The sequence below is a fragment of the Anolis carolinensis genome, chromosome 3 (assembly GCF_035594765.1).
Source record: "Anolis carolinensis isolate JA03-04 chromosome 3, rAnoCar3.1.pri, whole genome shotgun sequence".
NCBI classification, from domain to species: Eukaryota; Metazoa; Chordata; class Lepidosauria; order Squamata; family Dactyloidae; genus Anolis; species Anolis carolinensis.
In genome coordinates, this window is record NC_085843.1 from 57,497,173 (window position 1) to 57,524,854 (window position 27,682).

Consider the following 27,682-nt stretch of genomic DNA (forward strand, 5'->3'; position numbering starts at 1 on the left):
GAGTCTCACTTATCCAACATAAACGGGCCGGCAGAATGTTGGATAAGCGAATATGTTGGATAATAAGGAGGGATTAAGGAAAAGCCTATTAAACATCAAATTAGATTATGATCTTACAAATTAAGCATCAAAACATCATGTTAGACAACAAATGTGACAGAAAAAGTAGTTCATTGCACAGTAATGTTATGTTGTAATTACTGTATTTATGAATTTAGCACCAAAATATCATGATATATTGAAAACACGGACTACAAAAATGCGTTGGATAATCCAGAACGTTGGATAAGCGAGTGTTGAATAAGTGAGACTCTACTGTACTTTCAAAATAACAGGCAACAAACTGAACATATTATGCATCTGGTTTATATGCAACTGGACAATGATACACATAGTGACACCTGCTATACTAGTAATTTGTGTGGTATTTATATTCATTTTTGGGGCTTTTGAAAACAAACCTGGTACTCTATCATTTGTTTTCTCTTAGTATTCCACATTTGATATTCATTTTTAATTAGAAGTACTTCTCTTCTTTCACGGCTTGTTACCACTTTCATTTGGGAAGCACAGCTTTCATTAGCCCTGTAAATAATCACTATTTATTGCAGCAAAGTCCATTTCTTGCAATAACCTTGTGCTGACCTGATTACCAGTTAAACTACAAAAAAACAGTGTCTAATTAGCCCATCAGTTCATGTTCAAATTCACATGACCTGTCTTTATTACAAAGGTCTCTAACATAAATGTCTGTGGTCTCCCCTGACTATGTCTAAAAAAACTTTGCTTACGTATGAGGTGCCTATTCAGTTTCACTATGAAAGTCCAAAAGCACCAAAAAACGCCCCTTCACATTTGATTAGTAAAAGGGATTTTTCCTACTGGTACCAAACAATAGCAGAAAATGCAATACTGTTGGTTACAGATTATTTATTGGTCTAAATCTCGTAGGCTCCTTCCACATAGCTGTATAAAATCCCATATCATCTGGCTTGAACTGGGTTACATGGCAGTGTGGACTCAGATACACTAGTTCAAATAAGATATTGTGGATTATTGGCCTTGATATACTGGGTTATATGGCTGTATGTAAGGGCCCATAGAAAAGAATACTGTATGTATACGATACAAAGCCTTGAACAATATAGATCTGTCATCATTTGAAACTGTACTCCCTTTCAACCATTTTGTAATCATCAGTAATCTATGCCTGTTTCATAGACACAAATGAAAGGGAGCCTATATGTGTATAAGTTCCTCAATCAAGGTGACTCTACTCAAGGAAGAAACTGTCTACATCTATATCTTTACTAGGATCAGGTTCCCTATCAAACCAAACTCTAAACTGTAGAGGTGAGGCTAACCTACTGATTCCCAAAAGTCAATTCCGTGCTTTTATTAATGCACCCTTAAAGAAGGTATGGATCTTTCAGATACACAAAAGATTGTATTAATGTCTATCTGTATGTCTGTCTTAGTGCTTGAAAGTAATTATTTTCAATCAACAAACATGTATTTTTTTCTATTGTAATAAGTTTATACATTTTCTAAAAGTAACATATTGATTGGCAGAGGAAGTTATGCTACTGACATAACAAACAGGAAGGAAATGGGAATAGAAAGGAATGAGCAAAAGAATGAGGAACACAATTTCTAATTTCTAATAACAGATTGCATTGGGCATGAAATCTGTATGTATTTCTAACCACTATAGCGAGTAATGGGAATTAATTGCTTTGGGAAAAATACCCTTCTAAGCTTTGGTCCTTTTTTTGTATTTGAGTTAGCCACAAAAAAATGGGGGAATTAATTTTAAAATAATCCATTATATGATATCGGCAACAAGTTCACTATACACCCAAGATCGGACGATTCTAATTTTACCAAGAAAAGAAAAATAGATTATAAAGGTCAAAATGCCTGAAATGGATAGGTTCGCCTTTTATTTATATATATATATATATATATATATAGAGAGAGAGAGAGAGAGAGAGAGAGAGAGAGAGAGAGAGAGAGAGAGAGAACCGTTTTCTTTAACTGTTTCTGGTTTGTTTCTTTTGTGTCTTGTACACAGCTGTATGAATATGCATGGTATTGCAATTTTGTCCTTTGTTAAATTGTATTACATTATTATAAATTAATAAATACATTTTATATGAAAGAAGGAAACCTAATTGTATACTTTGGGAAAGTCATATTCAGAGGATGGCAAAAGAAAGCCCCACCAAATTGCTTGCCAGCGCCTACCCCCCCCCCCCCCCCCCCGGTGACAGAGTTGCCATGAATCAAAAAAAGATTTGAAGGTACATAGCAACATCAAAAACAGCAAAGAAAAAAAATATAAAGCCGCATGCTTTTGTTGCCAGTATGAACCTCCAGTATGAAGTTCCAATCCTTAAGAATAATTAAGAGGAGTGTTGCTATCATCAGTCTGTCTGGGCAATATTGTTGTTCATGGATTGGATGCCCTGGAAACTGGAAAACAACCCAGAGAAACTTGGGATAGATACAGATTAATTGACAAATAGCAAAGAATCCTCCATCCCTTGTACTACAGAACAACTCCCATTTTAGTACAATTTGAAGGACACCCAGTCAGCAGACTAAGTATTTGGAAAGATGTAGTGCCAAAAAAAATAACCTTTACGAATTAACTTATTCACACATACATATTCTTCTTAGTTGATTAACTCCCCTTTCTTTCTCTCTAGTTAACTTCTGTAGATATTGTTAAGTGCAGAATTTTGAATGACCATTTTAGCCTGCAGTAGTCTTCCATCTTTAAATAGTCAGTAAACATGAGAGAATGGTCAATTCAGAGCATGGTATCAGCAAGACCACTGGAAAACAGGTTTGTATTATACTGATTCCTCATTAATCTCTAAGAAATGCCCCCCACACCAAAATTCCTAAAGTCTCAAAAATTAGCATGTCTTATCTCCAGATCTGCATGATAGAGGGGCCTGTGGCACAAACATTGTTGCCTTCAAACCTTTTTGTTACATGACAACAATTCACATGTAAAAAGTGTGAGTGTGTGAGTTTATTTTCTGAAGATATCTAGGTTTTGTTTGATTCTAAACAACCCAATTTAGAAGAAAGAATGTATTTCTGGAAAAGTTAATGGCAGACAGGATCTTTGGTGTCTAGCAGACAGGTCCAACAGGAGTGGACAATCTTAACCCTTTAGATAAAAGTCAGAGGCAGTGGGCAATAGTTATTTGATAGCAAGTCTTTATTTAACAAGAACGAAAACATATTGCAGAAAATTAAAATATACCAAAAGATGTATGGTGGTGGGGGTCTCCCACACACAAATAAATGCTGCATTTTAGAAAGGTACTTGTTTTCCTGCATTCCTCATTCTCCACAGAATCTTTCCTATTATTACACAACATGAATGCTCATTAGAAAAGCTTTATTTAGTTCTTAGAAATAATATGAATAGCTGGATTCAATTAGGTACTTTCAAGAAAGCTAATATCCTTAATCCCTTTGTGTTCAGCTCTTTAAATGCTTGATTGAAAGTTCTGAGAATGCTTAAATATACACCTGCTGTCTCTCCTTTAGAGTCCTTGAGTGTCAAAGCTTGATTCTACAGAGGTGCTCCCTATCTTTCTCTCTCTCTTGCTTTAAAACTTAAAACCATTGGAGATGAGAGGTCTTTTTCAGACTTGTCAAACTTGAGAAAAAATGTCTATAATAAGCAAAACCAAGTTAAAGCATACTAAGGAAACAGACAAAATCAAAAGGCACACAATACACTTTCTCTTAATTCCTTGCCAGGTGATAAGCCAATTATCTGAGTGTTCAAACATGGGACTGATATTCATGCTGTATGGCTTACAAAAGAAATCTATTCAGGTGCTCAGAGAAACCAAGAGTCAACCTAGGTAAAGGTTTCCCCTGACGTTAAGTCCAGTCATGTCTGACTCTGGGGGTTGGTGCTCATCTCCGTTTCTAAGCCGAAGAGCCGGCATTGTCCGTAAACACCTCCAAGGTCATGTGGCCAGCATGACTGCATGGAGCGCCATTACCTTCCCGCCGGAGCGGTACCTATTGATCTACTCACATTGGCATGTTTTCGAACTGCTAGGTTGGCAGAAGCTGGAACTAACAGCGGGCGCTCACTCCGCTCCCGGGAATTGAACCTGCGACCTTTCGGTCTGCAAGTTCAGCAGCTCAGTGCTTTAATACACTTCACCACCGGGGCACCACAGTCAACTTAGGCAGTTTTAAAAGTAAACTAATAAAAACAAAAACAACAGTAGTTTATCCTCAGTGTATATAAATCTGCTTTAATCCTTCATGTCTTATTTTAAAATTATCTCTCAACTTTTTTTCATACATGTGTTGTTGTTTGTTTTTTGAAGTTATCAGATTTTGTGCAGGCATAACATTTAGATCCTGATTTCTACTCCCAAGAATGGCTAGGAATCTACACCAGCTACAATTCAAAAATTCAAACTTTGTTTTGATTCTGAGGAATCCATTGTATATCATCTTGTTTATATGGACAATTTACATTATATGTTGTTGAAGGCTTTCATGGCCAGAATCATTGAGTTGTTGTGCATTTTCCGGGCTGTATTGCCATGTTCCAGAAGCATTTTCTCCTGATGTTTCACCCACATCTATGTCAAGCATCCTCAGAGGTTGTGAGGTATATTGGAAAAACTAAGCAAGGGAGGTTTATAGAATGCTTCTAAAACTGTCATACAGCCTGGAAAATGCACAACAACCCAATTTATATTATCTTCAACATGATGGTGACATGTCAAGCTTTATTATAAGGCAGAACAAAGTATATAGAGGGTAGAGCTGAGAGTTTATCATATAACTCTGCCTTGGTGGGAGAGAAGCACACAAGTTGTCCTAGATTTTCTAAACCTGGCTATCCCCAAAGGTGTGTCAGAGGACACTATGTATGTCTGGACCTGTGGGGTGAAAATTTTGTCACTTCAGGCAGAGAAAAAAAAGTACTGTATATTTATCTGGCCTTGTTGGCTTTCTTGGGCTGACGCAGCTTCTTTTGATAACAACCACAACAGGAATATTTACTTACTATATTTCTACCCTGCTCTTCTCACCCCAAAGGGGACTCAGAGCAGCTTACAGTTTGGCCACTTGAGTGCCACATTGCAAATACATAGTATATAAATATAATACAATACAAATCAAAGCACGCGTAACATAAAATACGAGACAAAAATCACACAAAGCATAATGACATCCAGAAATATGATATAAATAAATATTAAGCATTAAAAAATTAAAAACCAATTAGAATTATTGTGAGATTCATCAATTAAATAGTATATTTTGCTAAACTCATTCATCAGTGATAAACATGAGACAGCGAAAAAATTAAGAGAGGTCTCTAAAAAATAAATAAATAAATAAAAATAAAGTATGAAAACAAAACAAAAAAGGTCCTCACTAAAGCCCAGGAGGAAGTGTCAAAAGTTGAGCACTGACAAGAGAAGTGAGCAGCCCCAATCCAAGCCAAGCCCGATTTAAGTACTAAGTTGATGATCCTAGTACTGAAACATGATATATGCAGCATTTATAGGAATTTGTTTTTTCAATTAGTTCACACAAACACTCTTCATCCATCTGCCATTGGCCCGGCTCATCCAAAAGTCCAGCATCCCCGCCATCATCTTCCTGTTTGATCTCCACACTAAGCTATTTCTGCTCAATCTCAGGCAGGGCTTGGCCAACTTCAGGGGAACCCACCGTCTCCTCTTCCTCTAATGACATCTGGTTCGCCTGAGGCCTGGACTCTCGCTGCTTCTGGAGGAAGTCCTCTGCCAAGGCCACGGCCTGGGAGCAAGTCTCTAGACCACATTCCTTGACCCAGGCCGATATCTCTGGAGGCAGGATGGCCAAGAACTGCTCCAAGACCAGCAGCTCCAGGATCTGCTCCTTCGAATGCCTTTCAGGTTTCAGCCACTTGCAACACAGCTCCTGAAGCTGGCTGTATGCTCCTTTTGGCCCCTCAGCCTCCCTGTAGCAGAACCGCCGGAAACACTGTCGCTGTTGCTCCCTCCGCATGGCATCTCCGTGCAAGATGGCGGCCTTCACTTTCCCATAATCCTCCCTGCCTTCGGCCTCCAGGCCGGTGAAGGCCCGCTTGGCCTCGCCACTCAATGCTGGCAGGAGCCGGGGCACCCACTCTTCCTTGGGCCACCGGCAGGCTTGGGCCACTTGCTCAAAGGAGGCCAGGAAGGCTTTGGCGTCGCCCACGGCTCCTCCCTCAACTGAGGGGCCTCCCTGTTTGGGTGAGGGCCTTCCACACTCTTCAGGAACTCCTGCAATTTGGTTTCCCACTGCTGAAGTGAGTCTTTGTCGGGTTCCTGTTCCACATCTGTAGGTCTCCTTTGAAGGAATGCCTCCGTCGTTCCAACATGGCAGCTCCCTCTCACTTCCCATGACACCTGCCCTGGTATAAGACTTGTAAGGTTTTTTGGGGTCTCCATTTTCATCCTCGGACAATACTACCTAAAACGGTGGGAAATTATAGACTCTACCGCAGCAGTCTAAACATCCGCATGGAGCTTTCTGCGTAGAAGACTTAATTCCTTCAGTTTCTTCCCTCTAAACCCAGGAACTCCGCCTCAGAGGTTTCTCCTTTTCCTCCAAAAACCTCTGGGAAAGAAAAGCAAAAGGCACAAGTTTCCCAAGAAGCCGCTTTTGGAGGAGAAGCCGGACCAGGAAGAGGGGGACACAGGACACCAAACATATAATCTATTCCAAAATCTTTTGGTATAGGATGGAATACAAGTATGTTAATAAATAAAGACATATTTTACCAGTGCCAGATACATTGATGATACTCTATAAATAATAAAAGAAATAACAATCAATATTTAATGTGTTGTCGAAGGCTTTCATGGCCGGGATCACAGGGTTATTGTATGTCTTTCGGGCTGTGTGGCCATGTTCCAGAAGCATTCTCTCCTGACGTTTCGCCCACATCTATGGCAGGCAACCTCTGAGGATGCCTGCCATAGATGTGGGCGAAACGTCAGGAGAGAATGCTTCTGGAACATGGCCACACAGCCCGAAAGACATACAACAACCCAATCAATATTTAATGTTCAGCATTAGTACAGGTTGGTACAATGCACTGAATCAATAACATTTACCTACATGTTATTTCATCATTCAACAATTGATTGCACAAATTTACACTAGTTGATATTAGCCAACAGAACACCAGTATTTGTCTCCCAGAAGACAACAAATTACAATGACAAAAAATTACAGATAAGATCCCACCAAAGTGTACACATTTAACCTTTCCTGGCACCCAGCTTTATCAAGCTCTGTTTCCACTGTAGTATAATTTACACTCAAACCTTGATTCTCAACAGGTCTGAAGTGAGTGGGATGGAAGTGCACATCCTGAAACTTAAGCAGAAAGACCTGCATGTATAGGTTCACTGCCTTTAAATGACTAACATAATTATTTTTCCATTCATACAGAGTGGTATGACAATCATTAGAAAACTTTTGATAAGTTCAAAAATCTTTTTTAGAAATGTTTCTGTAACTACAGGCAGTTCCCAAGTTACAGACATCTGACTGACATACGACTCATAGATAAGAACAAGGGTGAGGCAACAGGAAGTAAGAGGAAATCTACCCTAAGAAAGAAAATATCTCCTGGAAGAGTTATCATGGCAAAAAGGTGAAGCTTTCTCACCAATACTTGTTTCTACAACAGGCCAAAATTTTCAAAATCCAGTTGTCACAGGAACAGAAAATGAGGTGAAATCTTTTGCACAGCGCACAGGGAGCAAAACAAACACCACAGGGTTGTTAACCCTTTTGCTATCCAAAACTAAATAAAATTATGGTTGGAGTTACACTTAAAATGTACCTGTTCCAACTTAATACAAATTCAACTTAAGAACAAACCTACAAAACGTATTTTTTCTGTAACAAGGGAATTGCCTGTATATAAATAAAATAAAGTTTGTCTGTTTATTGCTGCATCCTGTGAAAATTCCTATATTTTCCTTCAGATCTTGAGAGTAGGTTTAGAGGGTGCTAATGAAATCCACTTTGTAAAAAACTTGGAAGCACCACTATTTTTTCATTCATTCACACAGAATATTGTGTTTGACACCTGACCAGGAGAGGCTTGCTCTTGAAACGGATGTACCATGTGAAAAATATTTGAATACTTACAGTGAGAGGTACTACTCCTTCATAGTAGTAGAAATGGAACAATTATTATTAATGCTTATAACCATTATTTTGGGTCATCTCAGTGCTATATCTAATTCTAATTATTTCTGAACTGCTTGTCATGTACAACATATCCAGGCAGTGTAAATAATACCAGGGTCTAAAATTATAAAGGATTTTAGGGAGGGAAAGGGGGGCAACAAATGTTTGTTCAAGAATAATATAACAGCAGTTGATGTTGTCACGCTCGCGGTAATGAGTAATGTTTGCACATTAAGTCATATTATTTTAGGAAGAGGTATTTTGGGGATATTCTGTGTATTTTCAAGTTTCAAGTAACATGATTTTTTAATTCTATCATAAAAATAAGAGAAAAGTTTATTAAACTGCAAAATCTTTGTTTTTGTGATATATCCTGCAGCACATTTTGCTATAGTTTTTCAATGGATATTTCATCAAGTCTCAATCAATTCAAAATAGAGCCCATACTGATAGAGCCCAAAATGTGTGAACTTTCGCACTTTTACTGGAAATGTCCAAATGATCTGGTAAAACTAGGAGGATCTTTGATGAGGATCACAGTTGCCAGATATTTCTATAAAGCAGAAGGCATACTCTAAAGTATGGTGGTCCCTTATTATTATGGTTCTACATATTACATATCTGAAGTATTTATATGATGTGGAAAACATTATTATTATTTATACACACTTTGAAACAATTTTAAGGCAATTAAGTTTTGAAACAAATTGGTTTTAACAATTAATTAATATTTCATTATCAGCAAACCATATTGGAGCATAAACCTCCAGATGGTAAATTGCATGAATGCACATTAATCTCTTAACCCCCGTAGCTTCTGTGAAAATAAAAATTTAGCGGCCAAAGAAGCTAACATGGTTTTGAATGATTTTTCATTTAAATTATGAAATTTGCATCCATCATTAACCTAATCGATCTCATTTGAACCTGCAAATTGTGACAACAATGTGTAGATATTTTTCCACTCTTCCTCTGACTATTTTCTATGATTCATTTGTTTTAAGGTATTCATTAATTGGAAACATTTAAATAAGATAATTGTGATTATAATGTTTATATTATAATTTGGATAGATAATTACAATTATTTTTCAGTTTGAAAGTGCCATAATGCTTCCAGGAAAATGCTATATTCATTATTCTTGAATACATTTTATTTACTTCTGAATGATTTGATATATAGGCAGTCCCCAAATTATGAACAAGATAAGTTCTGTAAGTTTAATTTAAGTTGAATTTGTTTGTAAGTTGGAACAGGTACATTTTAAGTGTATCTCCAGCCAATTTTTAAATATCTTTGGATAAGATAGGGAAGGGTTAACACCCCACCCCGGTGGTGTCTGTTTTGCTATCTGTGCATCTGATTTCACCTCACTTTCTCTGTGAATTCTGAAAATTCTGGTTCGTTGTTGATACAAGGATTGCTGATAAAGCTTCAGTAGAGACACCTTTCCCCCATGATAGCTCTTTCAGGAGTGAATTTCCCTTCCTAAGGGGTAGATTTTTTTCACTTCCTATTGTCCCACCACCAATCTTAACTATGAGTCATTTGTAAGTCAGATGTTTGTACCTTAGGGACCACCTGTATGTAGCTTATGACCACATTTAAATGCATGCAGAGCCACATCACACCAAAGATCAGCTGTATGGAATTTGCTTCCTTGTCTTTACTGATGCTGTCTTAAGCCTTGGTCCCATACGAGACATTTATACAATGCTGAATAATGATACTATTTAATTTTCCTCACTATGATATGGTCCCATGGAATAAAAGTTACCCCGAATAAAAATATATGGTTAGTTGCTTGTAATTATGTTATTGACAGTTTTATAGCTTAGATTCTACTTAATCACAATTAAGAATTCAATTGATAAAGCCAAGGAGTATGTGAAGCTTCAATAATTTATTTTTATGTATGCTGGTCTTTCTTAGCTTTGTCTAAAACCTGCAATGGAAAGTACTCCAAAATTAAGGAAACTATGGTATTATCGTATTTACTCGAATTTAGTACACAACTGAATACATTTTCAAGACCCTGAAACCAAAAAAGGTAAAAAGAGAATGGAAAGAAGTTAGAAGAAGGAAGATGGGAGAGGAGCCTTGAAAGAAAAAGCAGAGAGGGAACAAGAATAGAAAGTAGGTACAAGAAGAAAGGGAAGAAATGAGACTTGAAAGAAAAAGCAGAGAGAGGGAAAGGGAATAGAAAGAATGTGCAAGAAGGAAGTGGGAGAAAGAACAGGCAGAGAGAAGGAAGGGGTAAGGGAGAGAGAAAGAAGGAAAGAACTCTGTGGAGGCAAAGCTAAGAACAGCTCCACTGAGGGGGAGGCCCCGGTGAGCCAGGCCGAAGGAGGGTGCTGGCAAGAGAGCTGGCTCTGGCGAGGTGATGGCTTTGGCAAGCCAAGGAGGAAAATGCTGGCTGTTTGCCACAGGCCCCAGGCACCTTTGCTGGCAGCTTGCCACAGGAGCCACTGGCATGGCCACCTCCACTGTCATAGCTACCTTTGCCTCTCCCTCCTTAGCTTCTGGAGTCAGCTGGAAGCCCTGATCCGCACCGTTCACAGGGCCAGAGCAACAGAAGGGAGGGTCAGAGCAGGCAGAGCGATGTGGAATGCAGCGCCACACTGTCGTTGTCCTCCCGGACGTGGCACCACCTCACGAGACCCGGCAGACTTCGGCTCCTTACCCCTCCCTTGGTGGTCATGCCAGTGAAGGAGTGGCCTCCCTGATTTCTGGGGCCTAAAGCGAGAAGCCAGCAAAGGCACCTGGGGCATGTGTGGCTCTGCATGCCCCAACGAAGAGGAGGAACTTGAGCTTGGTGAGGGAGCAGTGCACAAATCACACATTTGATGAGCTGGAAAAGAAGAGTGCTCGAATTTAGAGGGATGCTGGAGGGTGGACAGGTTTAGGTGTGATTCTAAAGTGCCATTGAATGTAATGCACACCCCAATTTTGTCTAAGCAATTTAGTCAAAAACGGTACATATTAAACTTGAGTAAATACAGTATTAGATATGTTTGTGTTTTGTCTAGTCCGGTGGTTCTCAGCTTGTGGGTCCCCAGATGTTTTGGCCTTAAACTCTCAGAAATCCTAATACCTGGTAAACTGGCTTGGATTTCTGGGAGTTGTAGGCTAAAACAGTTTAGTCAGCTTATATGGTCCAAAAGCTTTCCAAATGAAACTTATTCAAGTTGTTGTTGTTGTTGTTGTTGCTGTTGTGCTGCTTCTGTTGTATGTTTATTTATATCCTACCTTATCTTCCTACAAAAGAGACTCAAAGATGCTAAATGTAACCACTGATTTATGAAATGATCACTTCTTACTACTAAATGTTTATAACTGAAGAAGTATTTACAGTAAAACATCAGTAAACCGAGCCCCGGTGAACTGAGTCTCCAGTTTACCCGAGGGGCTGCCACCCCCCTCCTCCACCCCCCCCCTCCCAAAGGAGCCCTCACCCCTTGGAGGGAGCCCACGAGCACCGCTGCCTAGCAGAGCTCGTGGGCTGCTTCCCAAGGGACGAGGGTTTGGCCCAGGTAAGTAGGCCACGAGCGCTGTTGCAGCAGCGATCGTGGGCCGCTTCCTCCAGTCTCTTCCTCTCCTCTTGGGAGAAGGAGCTCCTTCGCACGAGAGGATGAAGAGGCGGGACGCTTCCCGCTCCTTCTTGCGAGAGGAGAGGGAGAGGCAGGAGGAAGCGGCCTGCAATTGTGGCCTGCTTCCCTGGGCCCAAGTGCTGAGCATAGGAAACTACTCCCTCCGCTCGGCACTTGGGCCTTTAGAGAAGTGTGAGGCATGTCGCTAAGCAGCAGCATGCCTCGCGCTTCCTGGGTCCAAGCGCTGGGCGAAAAGAGAAAACTTCTCCCTTTAGAAGTTTTGGGCCTTTAGAAAAGCGTGAGGCATGTCACTAAGCAGCGGCATGCCTCACGCTTCCCACCCTGGGTCCAGGCGCCTGATGGAGGGAGAAGTTTCCTCCCTCTGCTAGGTGCCTGGGCCTACAATCGGTTTATCCGATTAATCCGGGTAACCCGAGTTGTGGGCTGCCCATTTAAATCAGATAAACGGGTTCTACTGTACTAGGACCATGCAAAAAGCCATAGGAAGGTCATAAGTAATAAAGGTTTTGTTAGATCCATACTTACAACCTGTGTTATGAAGACCACAGAGCCGCCCCCCAAACAATCATATTAAAACATTGTTAAGCAGTTTTCGTAAGAACTCCATAACTGTCGTAAATCCACTTCAGCGCAGGCAAACTTGTTAGGTCACATGCTATCATCAAACTATCAGGGCTGAAGAAAAGGTAGGAGTTGCTCCTGGCATTTCCAGTAAAAACAGCAGTCATGAGGGCTTGCTCGCCATTGCGAAGTAAGCCCAGTGAGAGAGGGAAGAATAGCAGCTAGCAGGAAACAAAGCAGTGAACGAATAGCTTTAATAGCAAGTATAACAAAAGACTAGCAGCTGAATTTGTTTGTTCAGGAAAAGCTTTTCTTGCAAGAGATTCTTTTTAGGATTTCCACAGCTAGGATTAGGATTGCAGGGTTGTTGTATGTCTTTCGGGCTGTGTGGCCATGTTCCAGAAGTATTCTCTCCTGACTTTTCGCCCACATCTATGGCAGGCATCCTAAGAGGCTGTGTGGCATGGATAAACTAGGCAAGGAAAGGAAAAAAATATGTATCTGTGGAGAGTCCAGGGTGTGGCAAGAGTCCTTTGTCACTGGGAAGCCAGCATTAAAGTTTCAGTTAATCACCCTAATTAGCATTGGAAAGGTTTTGTCTCTTACCTGGGGGGCATCCTTTGTTCAGTCAATAGCGTCCTTGTGTCTCCTCTGCCCTCAGAGTGTTGGTTCCCATCCACTGTTTTGATTTTAGAGTTTTTTAATACTGATAGCCAGATTTTGTTCAGTTTCATGGTTTCCTCCTTTCTGTTGAAGTTGTCCACATACTTGTGGATTTCAATGGCTTCTCTGTGTAGTCTGACATGATAGTTGTTGGAGTGGTCCAGCATTTCTGTGTTCTCAAATAATATACTGTGTCTAGGTTGGTTCACCAAGTGCTCTGCTATGGCTGATTTATCTGTTGAATTAGTCTGCAGTGCCTTTCATGTTCTTTGACACTTGTTTGGGTGCTGCGTTTGGTGGTCCCTATGTAGACTTGTCCACAGCTGCATGGTATCCGGTAGACTCCTGCAGAGGAGAGAGGATCCCTCTTGTCTTTTGCTGACTGTAGCATTTGTTGGATTTTCTTTGTGGGTCTGTAGATAGTTTGTAGGTTGTGCTTCTTCATCAGTTTGCCTATGCGGTCAGTGGTTCCCTTGATGTATGGTAAGAACACTTTTTCTCTGGGTGGATCTTTGTCTTGACTCTTATGGCTTGTTCTTGGCCTTGCAGCTCTTCTGATGTCTGTGATGGAGTATCCATTGGCCTGTAGAGCCCAGTTTAGGTGGTTTAGTTCACCTTGGAGGAGGTGAGGTTCGCAGATTCTTTGTGCACGGTCTGTCAGGGCTTTGATTGTGCTTCTTTTTTGACTTGGGTGATGGTTGGAGTTTTTATGAAGGTATCTATCTCTGTGTGTAGGTTTTCTGTAAACTGTGTGGCCCAGTTGTTGATTGGGTTTGGAAATGGCAGTTTTCTGTCCTTTTCTTTTTCCATGGTGAATTGGATGTTTGGGTGGATGCTGTTAAGGTGGTCCAGGAACTTGCTGAGTTCTTCCTCTCCATTGCTCCAAATTGTGAAGGTGTCATCTATGTATCTGAACCAAACAGTTGGCTTTTTTGGTGCTGTTTCTAGGGCTTGTTTTTCAAAGTGTTCCATATAGAAATTTGCTACTACTGGGCTGAGAGGGCTCCCCATGGCCACTCCATCTTTCTGTTCATAGAATCCATTGTCCCACTGAAAGTAGCTAGTGGTGAGACAAAGGATTAGGATTCTTTTTGGCTAATTTTCTTTGTGTGTGCATGTGTGGGTCCCTCTAGGATTCATTTTGGGGTTTTTCCTTTTTATTGTTTTATTATTTTATTTTAGGTGTTTTTTATTGGGAAAAAACTTTAAAAAATTCCCTAAAAATCAGTGGATGTGCAATTTTTTTCTAAAACTTGCAGGGAATTATGCCCTGGTTAGGACGTGCTATATAGAAATTTGAGAGGATAGCTACTATATTTTTAATGTTGTTTAAAAACTTCAAAAATATACTAAAATTACTGGATATGCAAAACATTTTGAAACTTAGGGGACTTAGAGTGGTAAATGTGTGCTACAATTGTAGCAAGTTTCATTCTGATAGCCCTAAAACTGAGGGAGGAGCCCCATTAATTTCCCCATTGATGCAAATGGGAAATAACATAACAAAAAACTAAAGACTTTTTTAGAACTCCATAATAGTTTCAACACGGACCACTTATGATTTTTAAAAAATCCCCTGTCTGACTTATCGACCAGGGCAGTTTTGGTAATGGAGGCTTCCTTTCACCACCATCTTTGCCCGGCCTCCTTCCTCCCAGGAGGCTTTGGGCTCCCTGCACCTCATGGTGTGCATGGGGTTTTCTGGCTAATAAGGGCAGTCTGGTTGGCACCCCACTGATTTGCCAAAATGGAGTCGGACCCAAGAGAAGCACGCTTCCCTTGGATTTGTCTGTTGGGTATTCATAACCGAGCATGGCTGCTCCTTCTTCAGTTGCCTTTGAACCCTCCTTTCCCACCCACACTTGGTGCTGTTTACTGTCATGTGACCAGTGGAGTGCCGCAGGGTTCCATCCTGCGCCCGGTTCTGTTCAACATCTTTATTAATGACTTAAATAAAGGGTTAGAAGGCATGATCATCAAGTTTGCAGACAACACCAAATTGGGAGGGATGGCTAATATTCCAGAAGACAAGAGCAGAATTCAAAATTATTTTAACGGATTAGAGAGATGGGCCGAAACTTAACAAATTGAAGTTTAATACGGATAAATGCAAGATACTCCACTTAGGCAGAAAAAATGAAATACAAAGATACAGAATGGGTGATGCCTGGCTCGACATCAGTATGTGTGAAAAATATCTTGGGAGTCCTCGTGGACAATAAGTTAAACATATGCCAACAGTGTAATGCCAATGGGATTTTGTCCACTATAAATAGGAGTATCCTATCCCTCTATTCTGCCTTGGTCAGACCACACACTGTTCATCAGTGGAACTCTTTGCCCCAGAGTGTGGCGGAGGTTCCTTCTTTTAGAGGCTTTGAAAAAGACACTGGATTACTATCTGTCGGGGGTGCTTTGAATGTGGTTTTCCTGCTTCTTGGCAGGGGGTTGGACTGCCCATTAGGTCTTTTCCAACTCTATGATTGTATGATTCTATTTTTTTTTTTTGCGTTGACCTCTTCCTCTCAGGAGTCAGACCGTCCTTGGTGTACTGGTAGGAAGCCCAGAATGGCATCGGATGGTCACCTGGGCCACCCTTCCCCCCAGTTTCATCAGACTAATAGTTGGGCTATCTGATTCTGGCATCCAGGACCCATGTGAGGCTGCCAACTCTATTTACTGCTGTTACCAATAAACCAGTTGTGGCCTTGTTACCCTAAATTATGTCTTGTTTGTGGCTCTTTGCTTCTGGGGATTGGATTGTCACAATGCACATGCAACACTTTAGAATCAAAACAGTGGTCACATAAATTTTGTTAAGACAGACAAAACAGTTTTTTTTTAGTTGTGCACACCCCCACTATTTAGTTGGTTAGTTCTTTGGTTGGTTGGTTGGTTGATGGCATAATCCTTTCTATTTTATGGACCTTTCTGGCTTTATCTGTTGAAACGGGGGGGGGGGGGGGGGAATAAGGGACAGCAATTATTTTCTAGTAATACTTCAGAATCTTCAGATTGAGGCACAACTAACACATTTATTCAATTTTAAAGACACATGTATTTTGCAAGGCATTGAATACTGTGCTAGTTATTATTTAACGAGCAGGCAGAAAATATAAAGTAATAATGAACTATAGTCAACAAAGGAGAGGATTAGTTTTATCTTGGCTCTTAGCAATTGAGAAGATAGAAGAAGTTGTGAATGCTCTGCCAGCTTTCCTTTATCAAACAAAGTACCACAAGCAGTGCAGACTACATGAGAGCTTCTGAGACACCTGAGCTCACTTTGAAGGCTAGCCATATTCCCATTACCAAGAAAGAGAGCCATGGCCTCCCTCATTATTTGAACTTGTGCCAACCTTTTAAGAGTCACTGTTATCATTCCCTGTCTTCAAAGTCCCTCTTGTTCTAATCAGTTATGGATGCCCATGACCCAGCATGAGAAGGAGGTCTCGGGGGGACACTTAAGAGAGGAGAATAAGGCACCGGTGAATAATTTATGATCAGAAGAATTGGTGCAGAGCCCATTGAAATGCGATATTGTAGGCAGAATTGGTATGCATCACAGACATAGATGCCAAGATGTAAATAAAGATTGCTTGCCAACTTTTACCATCAAGGTGTCTCCCAGATGCACCAGACTACAAATCCCATTAACTACAGCCTGCATAACTATTGTTGTATGCATTTAGAGATCAACACCTCTTCATTCCTAAAGTTTCTAGGGCAATGGTTCTCAACCTGTGGGTGCCCAGATGTTTTGGCCTTCAACTTCCAGAAATCTTAACAGCTTTGAAACTGGCTGGGATTTCTAGGAGTTGTAGGCCAAAACACTTGGGTATCCACAGGTTGAGAACTGTTCTAGGGCGACTTACAGAACTAAAAAAATCAGTAAAAAATAAATTTGAAATTAGCTTGGAAATTTGTTACGACAAGACCTTCATTTTTCCAATGCTTAGGCTGTTGTACTAGCAATAATTTGTGGTACAATTAATGATGCCTATGGCATATATTAGAACAAAGAGATTGGTGATATCATAGACTAACATTGTGAAACTCATGAGAGAAATCAAGTCATGAAATCATTTTGAGGAAAGATAAAAGTTTGGATTCTGCTGCTGTCTGCAATATTTGCCTCCTGCAGCTTCTCTACCTAGTGGACATTTGTCTAGATACTGGACCTTTCTCTGAGGTGCTGGCTAACTAACAGTCACATTAACACATCTTCTTTCCTACAAGAAAATGTAAGCTGGGTCCTTAAGGTGATGGGCCCACTACCATCCGGGTCACTATCAAATAGGATGCATTGTGAATTGCTTAATATTTCATTAATGTTCATTGCTTGGTCTATAACAACTTGGTCTATTTGCAGGGGAAGGAACAGAGGGAGATACAGAGAGGTTGGGAGAGGTTTCCTGAGATCAGGAGGTTGGTTTATTGAAATGTTGATGAATCTTATTTCTATATTCGATTACTTGAAGGTTGGATTGCTGATGTGAAGGTTGTCGGTTCAAATTCAAGAGTGTCGATGAGCTCCCTCTATCAGCTCCAGCTCCATGTGGGGACATGAGAGAAGCCTCCCACAAGGATGGTAAAACATCAAAACATCCAGGCATCCCCTGGGCAACGTCCTTGCAGATAGCCAATTCTCCCACACCAGAAGCGACTTGCAGTTTCTCAAGTCGCTCCTGACACAAAAAAAGATTTCTATATCTCCTTTCCATCTAGCTCTAAGGAATCTTTACTAAACCAATGTCTGCTGTCAGTAATGGACTGGATGAGGGCATAGAAATTAATCCAGACATGTTGATCCCAATTAGTTAGAAGGCAAACCAGGGAACTGAGATTCAACCTGTGCTTGAGATGTTGTACTAAAATCACAGGTTCTGTGGCCAAGGCTGAGTTTGCATAGTTAAAACAAGTACACCAACTATGGACATTTCTGGTCATTGTAACACATGCCTTGATTATATTTTGTTTGGATTACTGTAATGTATTATAGGTGAGGCTGCCCTCAGAAACTGTTTGGAAACTTCAGCAGGTCCAGATTATTTCTGTGTACAATTCAAAGTACTACTTATGATATATGAAGCTTAGGTCTGGGCTACATAAAATCCTATATTGCTCATATGAAGCTGCCCAAGTGTTAAGATCTTTGGGGAAATACTTTCTCTCCATCTCACTACCCTCTCAGTCTTGTCTGATGAGGAGAAAGGACAATGCCCTTGTGGTGACTGATTGAACTCCCTCCTAAGGGAAGTGTGGCTGATCCCCTGTCTGCTATGTACTTGCCAGTTTGCAAAGGTCCTCTTATTTACATCCTTTATCTTTTCCTATTTCCATCTAAATTTATATTTTAAAAATAAGGTTTCGACTGCATCATTTGTTTATTGCTGTTTTGAAGTTTGCAACATGTATTGTTTTAGTTATTGTGTTTTAAGAAAGAACTAATAGTTTAGTGGCAAACAGATTGGCTCTTTAGAGCCACGGGGTACACGGCAATATTTTAGTTTGGTTTGACAATAAATACCCCTAACATCTTAGATATTAGCCCTCACCAGTCAAACATGGGCTAAATCTTTAGACTACACATTTATTACATGTCCTGGCAATGCCTATGGTATTTTTAAAATCCTCTTTTTGTGATTAAAAGAAACACCCAATGGCTGTTGGATAATGGATCACTTTGAAGCACTTCCAGTCACCATCACTTCACAAGAAAAAGAGAGTGTATACCATTACTGCTGCATAATAAGAGAAAGGGTTAGAAACTACAGCAGGGTGAGCAAGGGTGCTAGACTCTGGATGTCTTTTCCTATGGAGGCAGAGCTGGCTTCCTCCTTGATATTTTTTATTGATATATGAAAACTGGTCTATTCTAATAGGCCTTTGAGAAAATACTTGTACAAGAAAGGAATGTTCCTTAATGCATTGTACTACTTTTATCTTTTGGTTTGAAATTGAAATGTTTTACATGATTTTAATTTTACATCTAGTTTAATGTAATTTAAAACATTTTTTTTTTACTTCACATATATTTTTACTAGTGTTAATTTTATTTCATAAGTCCTGCTTTGGGGAAAAGATGAGGGGAAAATAATACAATACACAATACCACCATAATGATCACCGTACTTCTGATCAAAAAAGCCAAATTTATAACAATATTCTAATTAAACATGCTGATAGACACAACATTGAGCTTACTTTCATAGACATAGTACATATACTTACAGTGTATTTCTAGAACTTGCATTGCTATCTGTGGTGAGGAGTGCAAGGATTCATGATCTACTCTGCAACTTACAACTGCACCATCATCGCTACGATCAGCTTTGAAATTCATTGTGCTGCTGACAGTAAATGTTTTCCGATTTGCATCCTCTTCTTTTAAATATTTAACATCTGCAAAAAATAAATAAAGTTTGCTATACTTTAGCACCATGGTTTGGGATAATAAAAGGCAAAAGAAGACTATAGTACTTGAAACCATTTTAAATAGCAAATGAAAAATGCACTTTTCATCATGTTTGCTCACTCTTTCAAAGCAAACAAAGTTCTATTTCCAGACATTCCATTATTTGTCTTACAAAACTACCAATGCTGTCATTCCCAAATGTACACAGACACGGATGGGAAAAGCAATTTCAATATCAACCAAAAGGCAGAACTGTCAGAATGAGATTCTGCTCCTCATTATCTCTGATATAACTAGAGTACAATCCAAATAGTCTCCTTGTGAAGCCCATTAAAGCAACAGAATCTCTTTTTTCTTAAATCATCTGATTAGGATTTTTTTTATCCACTCATTTTCTCAAAGCTTAAGCCTGAAAACAATATATTAAAAAGAGATGAAAATTCTAGAACTCTAGAATTATATTAAAACACCCAATACATTGAAAGGTTCTATTTCCTTAATCTTTCTTCTTATTTTTTTAAACAAATAGTAAAATAGAGGTTTGATATAGAAGAAATATCATTATTTATCAAATCCATTTTTAAAACAGAAATGGGATAATAACATGGATTTTTAAAGCTTCTTTATGGAAATATGAGTTATGTTCTGAAATAAGCGCTATTTAACACTTGGTGTCAGAGCTTCTAAGCTATGATCCTAACTTCAATATGTTATTTTTGGTATAAGGGGTGGTGGTTCTCTTTTTTTATTAATTGGAACTAATTCTAACATGTTCTGATATAGACATGATGAGATATCTTCGAGATTCGGCCCAAGTCTAAACACATAATTTGCTGAGCAAGAGATTGAATAATGAGATCACACAAAAATATGGGTTGAAATAAGGCAATGTTATTAATATGTTAGCTATTGAATTGTTTCTAAATGATATACAAAACCTAATTGAGGGAAGCAACGTGATACAGGAACAGTGGGGCAGTGGTATGCCCAGACCCAACTTCCCTGGATGAGTTCAGCATAGCCCCTGAAAGGAACCAGACTTTAAAATTGCATTTCTCTGAATTATTAAACTGGAAGACTGACCAGTGTGTCAGACTTCAAGCTGCATGGCCTCTTAGTGAGGGTGAATACATAGAGATCAATCCCAAGGACAGTAACCATTCTTACAACTGAATACTTGATACTTTGGGGCACTTCTAGATTCTCATCCTTTACCAACTCATATTTTCCCCAAAATGTTTGCTTAGTCCCTATCCTCCTTTTGCATATCCCTACGACACAGTTGGATACCCAACTCCATTTAGGAGATGTAAGGGTTGAACCCAATTTGAACCCTTGTCCCATGAAGCATGTGTTACTTGTGATTAGGTGCCAAATTGAAGCATTGTGATGCAATGAGCACACTGCTAACACCAGAATCTGGATAATACATAAAGCATCTCACACCGAGGAGGATAGGGCCTTGCTGAACAGCAAAACATTGGCAATTTCCATAAATTGTGTACGGCCAATGGTGGAGGCCAATGGTGCTGCCTGCAATGTTTAATGCATCAAGTGAAGTCCAACTGCACTACCCATTCATCACATTTGGTGGATGACAACGGCATTTCCCATTCCAGTTCATGTTATGGAGGCCAATATATTTGAGATTTTGGAGTATTTGGAATTTTGGAATTCTGGATTAGGAATGCTCAGCCTGTAATGTTATAAATAATGAATTCCTGATTTGTTTCTTGGGGCAGGTACAAGATTCCACTGCTGTTTGTTTTTCCTCTTGCAAAATGAAACTAGGAAGCTATGGTGCTTCTGGGTGTAACTTTTATTGTGCAATCCCATCCCTCCTTCATAGATACTTTATTAGTGAGTGGGGAGAGAGCGTCCAGCCAACATTATTATGAATTTGTGATACTCATGCCTACCAGATAATCTGACAAAGCCTTGATTTTTTACTGTTAAAGATGGCGAAATGGAATATCTTTTGACTGATATCCTTAGGAGGAACCTGTCTAGAATGGTACAGGTTTGGGGAGAGGGGCAAGTGGCACATATGATCTAAGGGTCTTCATGATACACAATTTTTCAAAATTGTCCTCAGATGACTGGCATTGGCCTCTAACCTGATGGTTTAGCTGATTCAACATTTCATGTAAGTTTAATGACATTTGTAAAAACGTTAATTGATGCAATAATAAGAGAATCAATTACGACACTCAGTTATTGTTATTCTGATAGAAAAATAGTTTACAATTAATTTAATATAAAAACTAAACAAATATAATAATGTCTTAATATTGCTAATTAGTAATTAACCATTTATTAAAAATGAAGAGAAAAACAAACAAACAAAACCAAAATAAAATCATGGCACTTGATCTATCTGGAAAACAGCCCCCAACCTAGCCAAAGTCTGGAAGTCTTGCAAACCTACATTAATTCCACTAATGTACTTCACCAACTCACTATTAATATTTTTTGCTTTATTGTGGAATTAAACCAAAACAAAAAGCTGCTTTCCCCTTTAGTATCAGCAGAAATTGTAAAGTTATGGAAAACAGTGTGTCTGAAATTGTTTTTTTTTTAAAAGAAGATATCCAGGCAGGCATGTAGCCAGGGAAGGGGGGCTGGTCTTAGGGGCTTCAGCCCCCCCCCCCCCAAAATCTCAGGGCGGTCTGTGAGAAGGCCTTACATTTATTATTTAAACTGTTATGTTTATTCATATCATGATCTGATCACCATGCTCAATATATCCCATATGCATGGGAGTATTGGGATAATGATACAAAAGGTTTGCTAGGGTAGATCCTCTCTCAGTCAGACTCGCCCCCCCCCCCCCCCCCAAATCAAAATCCTGACTACAGGCCTGTATCCAGGTATTAGTTTGAATTTAGTTTGCAATTTCTGAAAAGGGCCTTTTGGTGTTCTGAAATATATATATATATATATATATATATATATATATATATATTGCATCTAATTTAGGTTTAGAGTTGAACCCAATCCTCTGCTTTGTTTTCTTTGAAGTTATTCCCCAAGTACTTTTCAATAATCTAAACATTGATTTCATGCCTCTTAGAGCTGAATTAAGTGTGGTGTCATGACCTTTGTTGCAAAGGTCCAACTGCAAAATGTATAAATGCTTCATTAGACATATATTTTGCTCCCGTGACTTGCTGTAACCACAACAGCTTTGAAACTTTGATAAAACAATGCCATTTTGTCCTGACTGGGGATGGAAATAATATTAGAATATGTTTGGAAAATGGTATGATATATTTTCTCCACAGCAACAATATTTCTTTTACAGATGACTTTGTTTACTGTATGTACCATATGCAGTTTTAACATAGAGGTCCCCAACTACAGAGAAAGCAACAATTCCTGCACAAAAATAACATTGATGAAACAGAATCACTTCAAATGTTAAAAAATTCAGTCAAAAATATGGAAAACAAAGGCTTGCAGAGTATAAATGGTCATTATGTATTCTAAGAATAGTAACACCAATATTCATTACGTTATGGCATTAATTTCCCATACAAGCAAAGCAATATTCAAGATTTTACAACCAAATTATATTTTTACCACATATGTAGAGAGAATTCAGAAAAAGATGAAGTAATAGAAATCATCTTTCAAATATACCTTGCCTAATGCAGTGCACAAAGGAATTTCAGAAGAAAACCAACCATCACTTTTTATATAGATCATGGCAACTAATGCACTGCTCTAAATAAAAATTAGAAGGTCACAACATTTGAATGACTTGATACAAAGTCTTTTTTGTGAAAAACAGGCCAATTTCAGGACACAATATAGAGAAACAAAATGATTTCCATTTGGCAAGAAGGTTATATAAGAATGCATTTCATTTCCCTATTTTTAAAATTTATTTATATCATACAGAACATTGAATTTGGAGGACTGTGAGAATTAGAGGAAGGAGCATCTACCTTTTTAGATATTCAGATAATACCATATTACTAGTAAAATATAGCAGAGACTGGAAAAACTACAGATGAAAATAAAGAAATAAAATGTCAAAACAGGGTTACAACTGAATATTAAATAAACAAATAAAAATTGATGACAAAGACATTTAAATACTTAAAAATATTTTTATACCTTGTCTCAGTCATCAGTCAGAATGGAGCCTATAGTCAAGAAGAAGAAGACTAGGACTTGGAAGGGCAGCTAGGAAGGAACTTTATAAGATCCTTCAGTGTAAAGATAAATAATTAAGTATCAAATTCAGAAGAAAACATGACAAAATATTTCCAATTATTATGTATGGTTGTGAAAGCTGGACACGATAAAAGCTGAAAGGAAGAAAACTCTTCTGAAATATGCTGCTAGGGATTTCTATTTACTGTGGATGGTTGAGTCAGTGGATACAGAATCTATGTACTAAGATGTGCTATCTTTTATAAGCTATCTGCATAGGTTGGAAAGGTTGTATAGCATTCTGTGAGAAACTGACTACTGGGAAATGAAAGGTGTGACTTATTGAGTTAATCTGCTGTAAAATGGTAACCCCCCCCCTGGGAACTGAGCTTTAATCCAAAAATCTTACATGTGACTTATGGGAATTGAATGTGAGCATTAGGATAATACAGGTGGAAATTGCAAAGGAACAAAACCCATTTTCACATACTTAGCTCATTATAGCACATGTATCACAGACATAACTGCTGTGACATAAGTTACATAACCTGATAGTATGTTTTAGCAAGTATTGTCTGTGGTCATTGGTGATTTGCTCTGTCTATTTTTAGTGGCATTTACTAGTTCAGTCTTTTTCTGATAGACTACAAGTTTGTTTGCCTATGAAAAAAAATGAGGCAAATAACCAAATATCTTTAAATAAACAAAAGACAACAAGTTAGCATGAAATAACTTGTGGGACATCACATTTTGCATCTGTAGTAAAGCATTTATTGCAAAATATTCACAAGGTGGGAAATATTGTATGATATTCCAAGAGAAACTGAGTGCATTATAAGAGGAAAAAAATACCAACTGAAGAAGTCTTCTGCTGTTAATTAAAGGCCTCATCACAAAGGCCAGGCAAATAATCCCATTTTGCCTGGCTTCAGGGAGAAAAGAAGGTCAACGGGGCAAAACTGTCATCCTGTATGCAGCTCCGTCTTGGTGATGACTTCCCCATCACACAGGGGAAGCATTGCTCTTCTGTGGAGCACCCTCTTGGCAAGGCTTTCCCTATCACATGGGGGAAGCACAGCTTCCTGTGTTGTGCGGTAAGCCTCCTACAGATGCTTTCACAATGATTGGGGGTGGGGCCCCCATAGTAAGTTACACAGCATCATGTGATGGCCAGCAGGAGTCTCCATCCAGAAGACAGGGTGAAGGCATCCTAGAATGCTTTTTTTAGGTGAGTGTGATGAAGTTGTTAGAATGCATTTGGAGATCAGTTGCAGCCAAACTTATTTGGTTCCATTTATACTGACTGTCCAATGAGGCTAAAATTTAAACCAAAGAGGAGGAAATACTAATTAACAACCACTGTATTCTTACATTAAGTGAATCACTTCTTTGCCTTGAACTCTCTGGGAAACCCTCTCTCAATAAATAGTTCTCAGACATGACAAACAGTTCTGCTGAGGTTCAAGATTCTTGGCTCGCATATTTTATCAGCTGAAGAAATTGCAATCAGTTTGGATGAAAAATATGAATGAATACTATCTGAATGAACAAATAAATAAATATATGGGGCCAACTGTCATCATGTTTCAAACTTAGGAAAAAATATCTGCTACAACTCACGTCCCCAATTAAGTCAACTCTTGAGGGAGGAGAAATGGTCAGGAAACTTCCCTTTTTTACAAGCAGATATTAAATTAAAAGAGTGTGGGGAGGGGGTTGTACCTGCTGAGTCCAAAGACTGCAGTTCTACTGCTTTCTACTCAAAGTAGAATTCACTGAATTAAATTAGGCTTTCCTCCAATGAGTACGCCAGGGAGAAGGCCTAATAAATTCAATAGAATTCACTTTTGAGCAGAAATGCTTAAAATTATACAGCTGTTTTTACAAGAGTTCCCTACTAACTCTCACATATTTCTTAGCACGTTGACTCAGGACCCAGACTTACTTAATGTTGTTCCCTACCTAAACACACACTGTATTGTCTCGGATGTAGTTTTGAGACACAACAATAATAGGCATCATACTTCCAGCTAGTTTGCTGTAAGTCATAGACTCCTTGTTCAAAGTGTTGACTTGGCTGACTTTTCCAAGGTGACCAAGCTATTGTGAATCTTCTTATACTTATTCATAAGGCTTACATTTCTGTAAAAAAAATAGTTTCACTTTTTAAAAACTTTTAATTGTTTTGTATGTATATTCAATACAGTATACTTACAGTATTTGCAACTAGCTAGGGGATACCCAATTTCACCTCAATATTAAAATTGATGAAATCAGTCATTTTTCTATCCTTGTTAAAGTGAGACTAGTGTAAAAACTAATACTAATTTCTACTCTGCCTGTTAGCAAAATTGCAATTGTATTATTTCTTTCTTTCTGTTTGAATCATCCCTTAAATGTTATACAGAGGAACGATTATTTCTTTCCCATCCTATCTTCCTTTTTGTTTGACAGCAGCAAATAAAATAAAATTTAATTCTGGATGTATTCATATTTCTGGCATTTCCCAGTATCGTTGATTTTGATTTTAAAAGTTTGCATGAAAGAAATATTATCAAAAAAGGAAAGATATTTCCTTGAGTATTTACTATAATCATTTGTCAATGCTGTGTGCTAGGCGTTTCAATATTATGCATTACTTTACAGTTGGTGAATGCTAAAAAAATATTGAAGTTTGTCATGTTAGTTTTATAACTTCACTTAAAGAAACTTTGCAGCTAACAAAAATTGTAACTAACATAAACATAATAAAATATTTACAAGACAGCTGTTAGGATTCTTTCTTGAAAAGATGATGCCAAAAATTATAACAGCAGTTAAAATGACTATTAAGGTTAGTGGCTCCTGAAATAATCAGAATCAAATGGCAATACAAATGGAGGTTCAAAATTACATAAATAGCAGTTTGCAACAATATTAACCAGTTTTTTGAGCTATGGAACTCATACCGTTTTTTATTAAGAGATTGTTCCATTATGGAAGTGATGCTAAGTCAGCTAAGATGAACTACAACTTGATTGTGTCAGAAAGAAGCAGAAAGGAATTAAATAGTTGCCCCACATAGCTATGTTTTTATGATCTGGACATTAACATTCAAAAATAGATCAAAGACTGCAGGACATGAACTGCACTATGAAGAAATATACCACATTATGTCTTTTGCTCTATGTAATATGTGTTTGGTATTATTATAGAGGAACAGTGCTCTTAAGAGGATACCACAGACTCCTATGTTCTCTCTTCCTCAAAGAACCAGGATAGCTAGTGTTTGAGATAGTTAGCATTTGCTTTGTGAAATTCTTTTCATTATTTCTTGATCACTCTGCAAGCCAAGACATGAAACAGTAACCATTTTGCAAATCAAATCCACTGATTTGCATGTTTAATTAACAAATGTTTCTTATAAATGAAATATACAGTTCCCAACAATACCTTTCACCTCTTTGTCATTCTTGAACCATCTGATATCGGCAGCTGGCTTACTACCAGACGTTTTGCATGTAAGCTCCATCCTGTCACCTTCCATAACTGGTGAAACAAATCCAGTAATTTGAGGAGACTCTGGAACACCTAGCAAAAAATAAGGGTGAGGAGTGAGTCATGTGTTATTTTACACATTTTAACAGTACACAGGGGGTAAGATGCCACTGTTTATTGGTACATTTTCTATTGATGGAGCATTTTGGAAGAATATCAAGGCTGATAATAAAATATGTAGGTACAAGTTATGGTCACTATATTGCTCCTAGCATTAAAGATAATCTGCCTCTTAATATCAGTTGCTGGAATACCTTGGAAATAGAATGTTTGACTAAAAGGCCTGTGGATTGAGCCAGAACTTCCTTTATATATACACTCACTTAACAGTTAGATCTTTTCAGATAAACTTACTTCCTCTCTCTCTCACACACACACACAAATAATCTTGAAAAATAGAGAAGCATGAAGCAGATTTCCTTTTCCTTTTAATTTTGAACTAGTTGTTGAGTTCTGGGTTTTACGGCAAATCATGCTATGAAGCAAGAGA

The 27,682-nt window shown here is 38.6% G+C and overlaps 2 protein-coding genes across 4 annotated transcripts in view; both read right to left on the reverse strand.

Annotated features, from left to right (window-relative positions):
- Positions 1-27,682, reverse strand: part of cadm2 (cell adhesion molecule 2) — a 644,325-nt gene that overhangs the window by 171,148 nt on the left and 445,495 nt on the right. For all 3 annotated transcript variants that reach the window (XM_008107677.3, XM_008107676.3, XM_016992521.2), the window contains 2 exons: positions 27,088-27,225; positions 19,311-19,481 (listed from right to left, as the gene is read on the reverse strand). In XM_008107677.3, the coding sequence (XP_008105884.1) occupies positions 19,311-19,481; positions 27,088-27,225 (309 nt within the window). The remainder of the gene's footprint in view (positions 1-19,310; positions 19,482-27,087; positions 27,226-27,682) is intronic.
- On the reverse strand, positions 2,273-6,984 carry LOC134297986 (zinc finger protein 483-like). Its single transcript, XM_062977132.1, has one exon. It carries the CDS (start codon positions 6,433-6,435, stop codon positions 5,689-5,691), a length of 747 nt encoding a protein of 248 aa, XP_062833202.1. The 5' UTR covers positions 6,436-6,984; the 3' UTR covers positions 2,273-5,688.

Bases quoted from the DNA above. Each gene is read 5' to 3' on its own strand.
- LOC134297986 (XM_062977132.1), bottom strand. From the start codon at position 6,435: ATGGGAAGTGAGAGGGAGCTGCCATGTTGGAACGACGGAGGCATTCCT.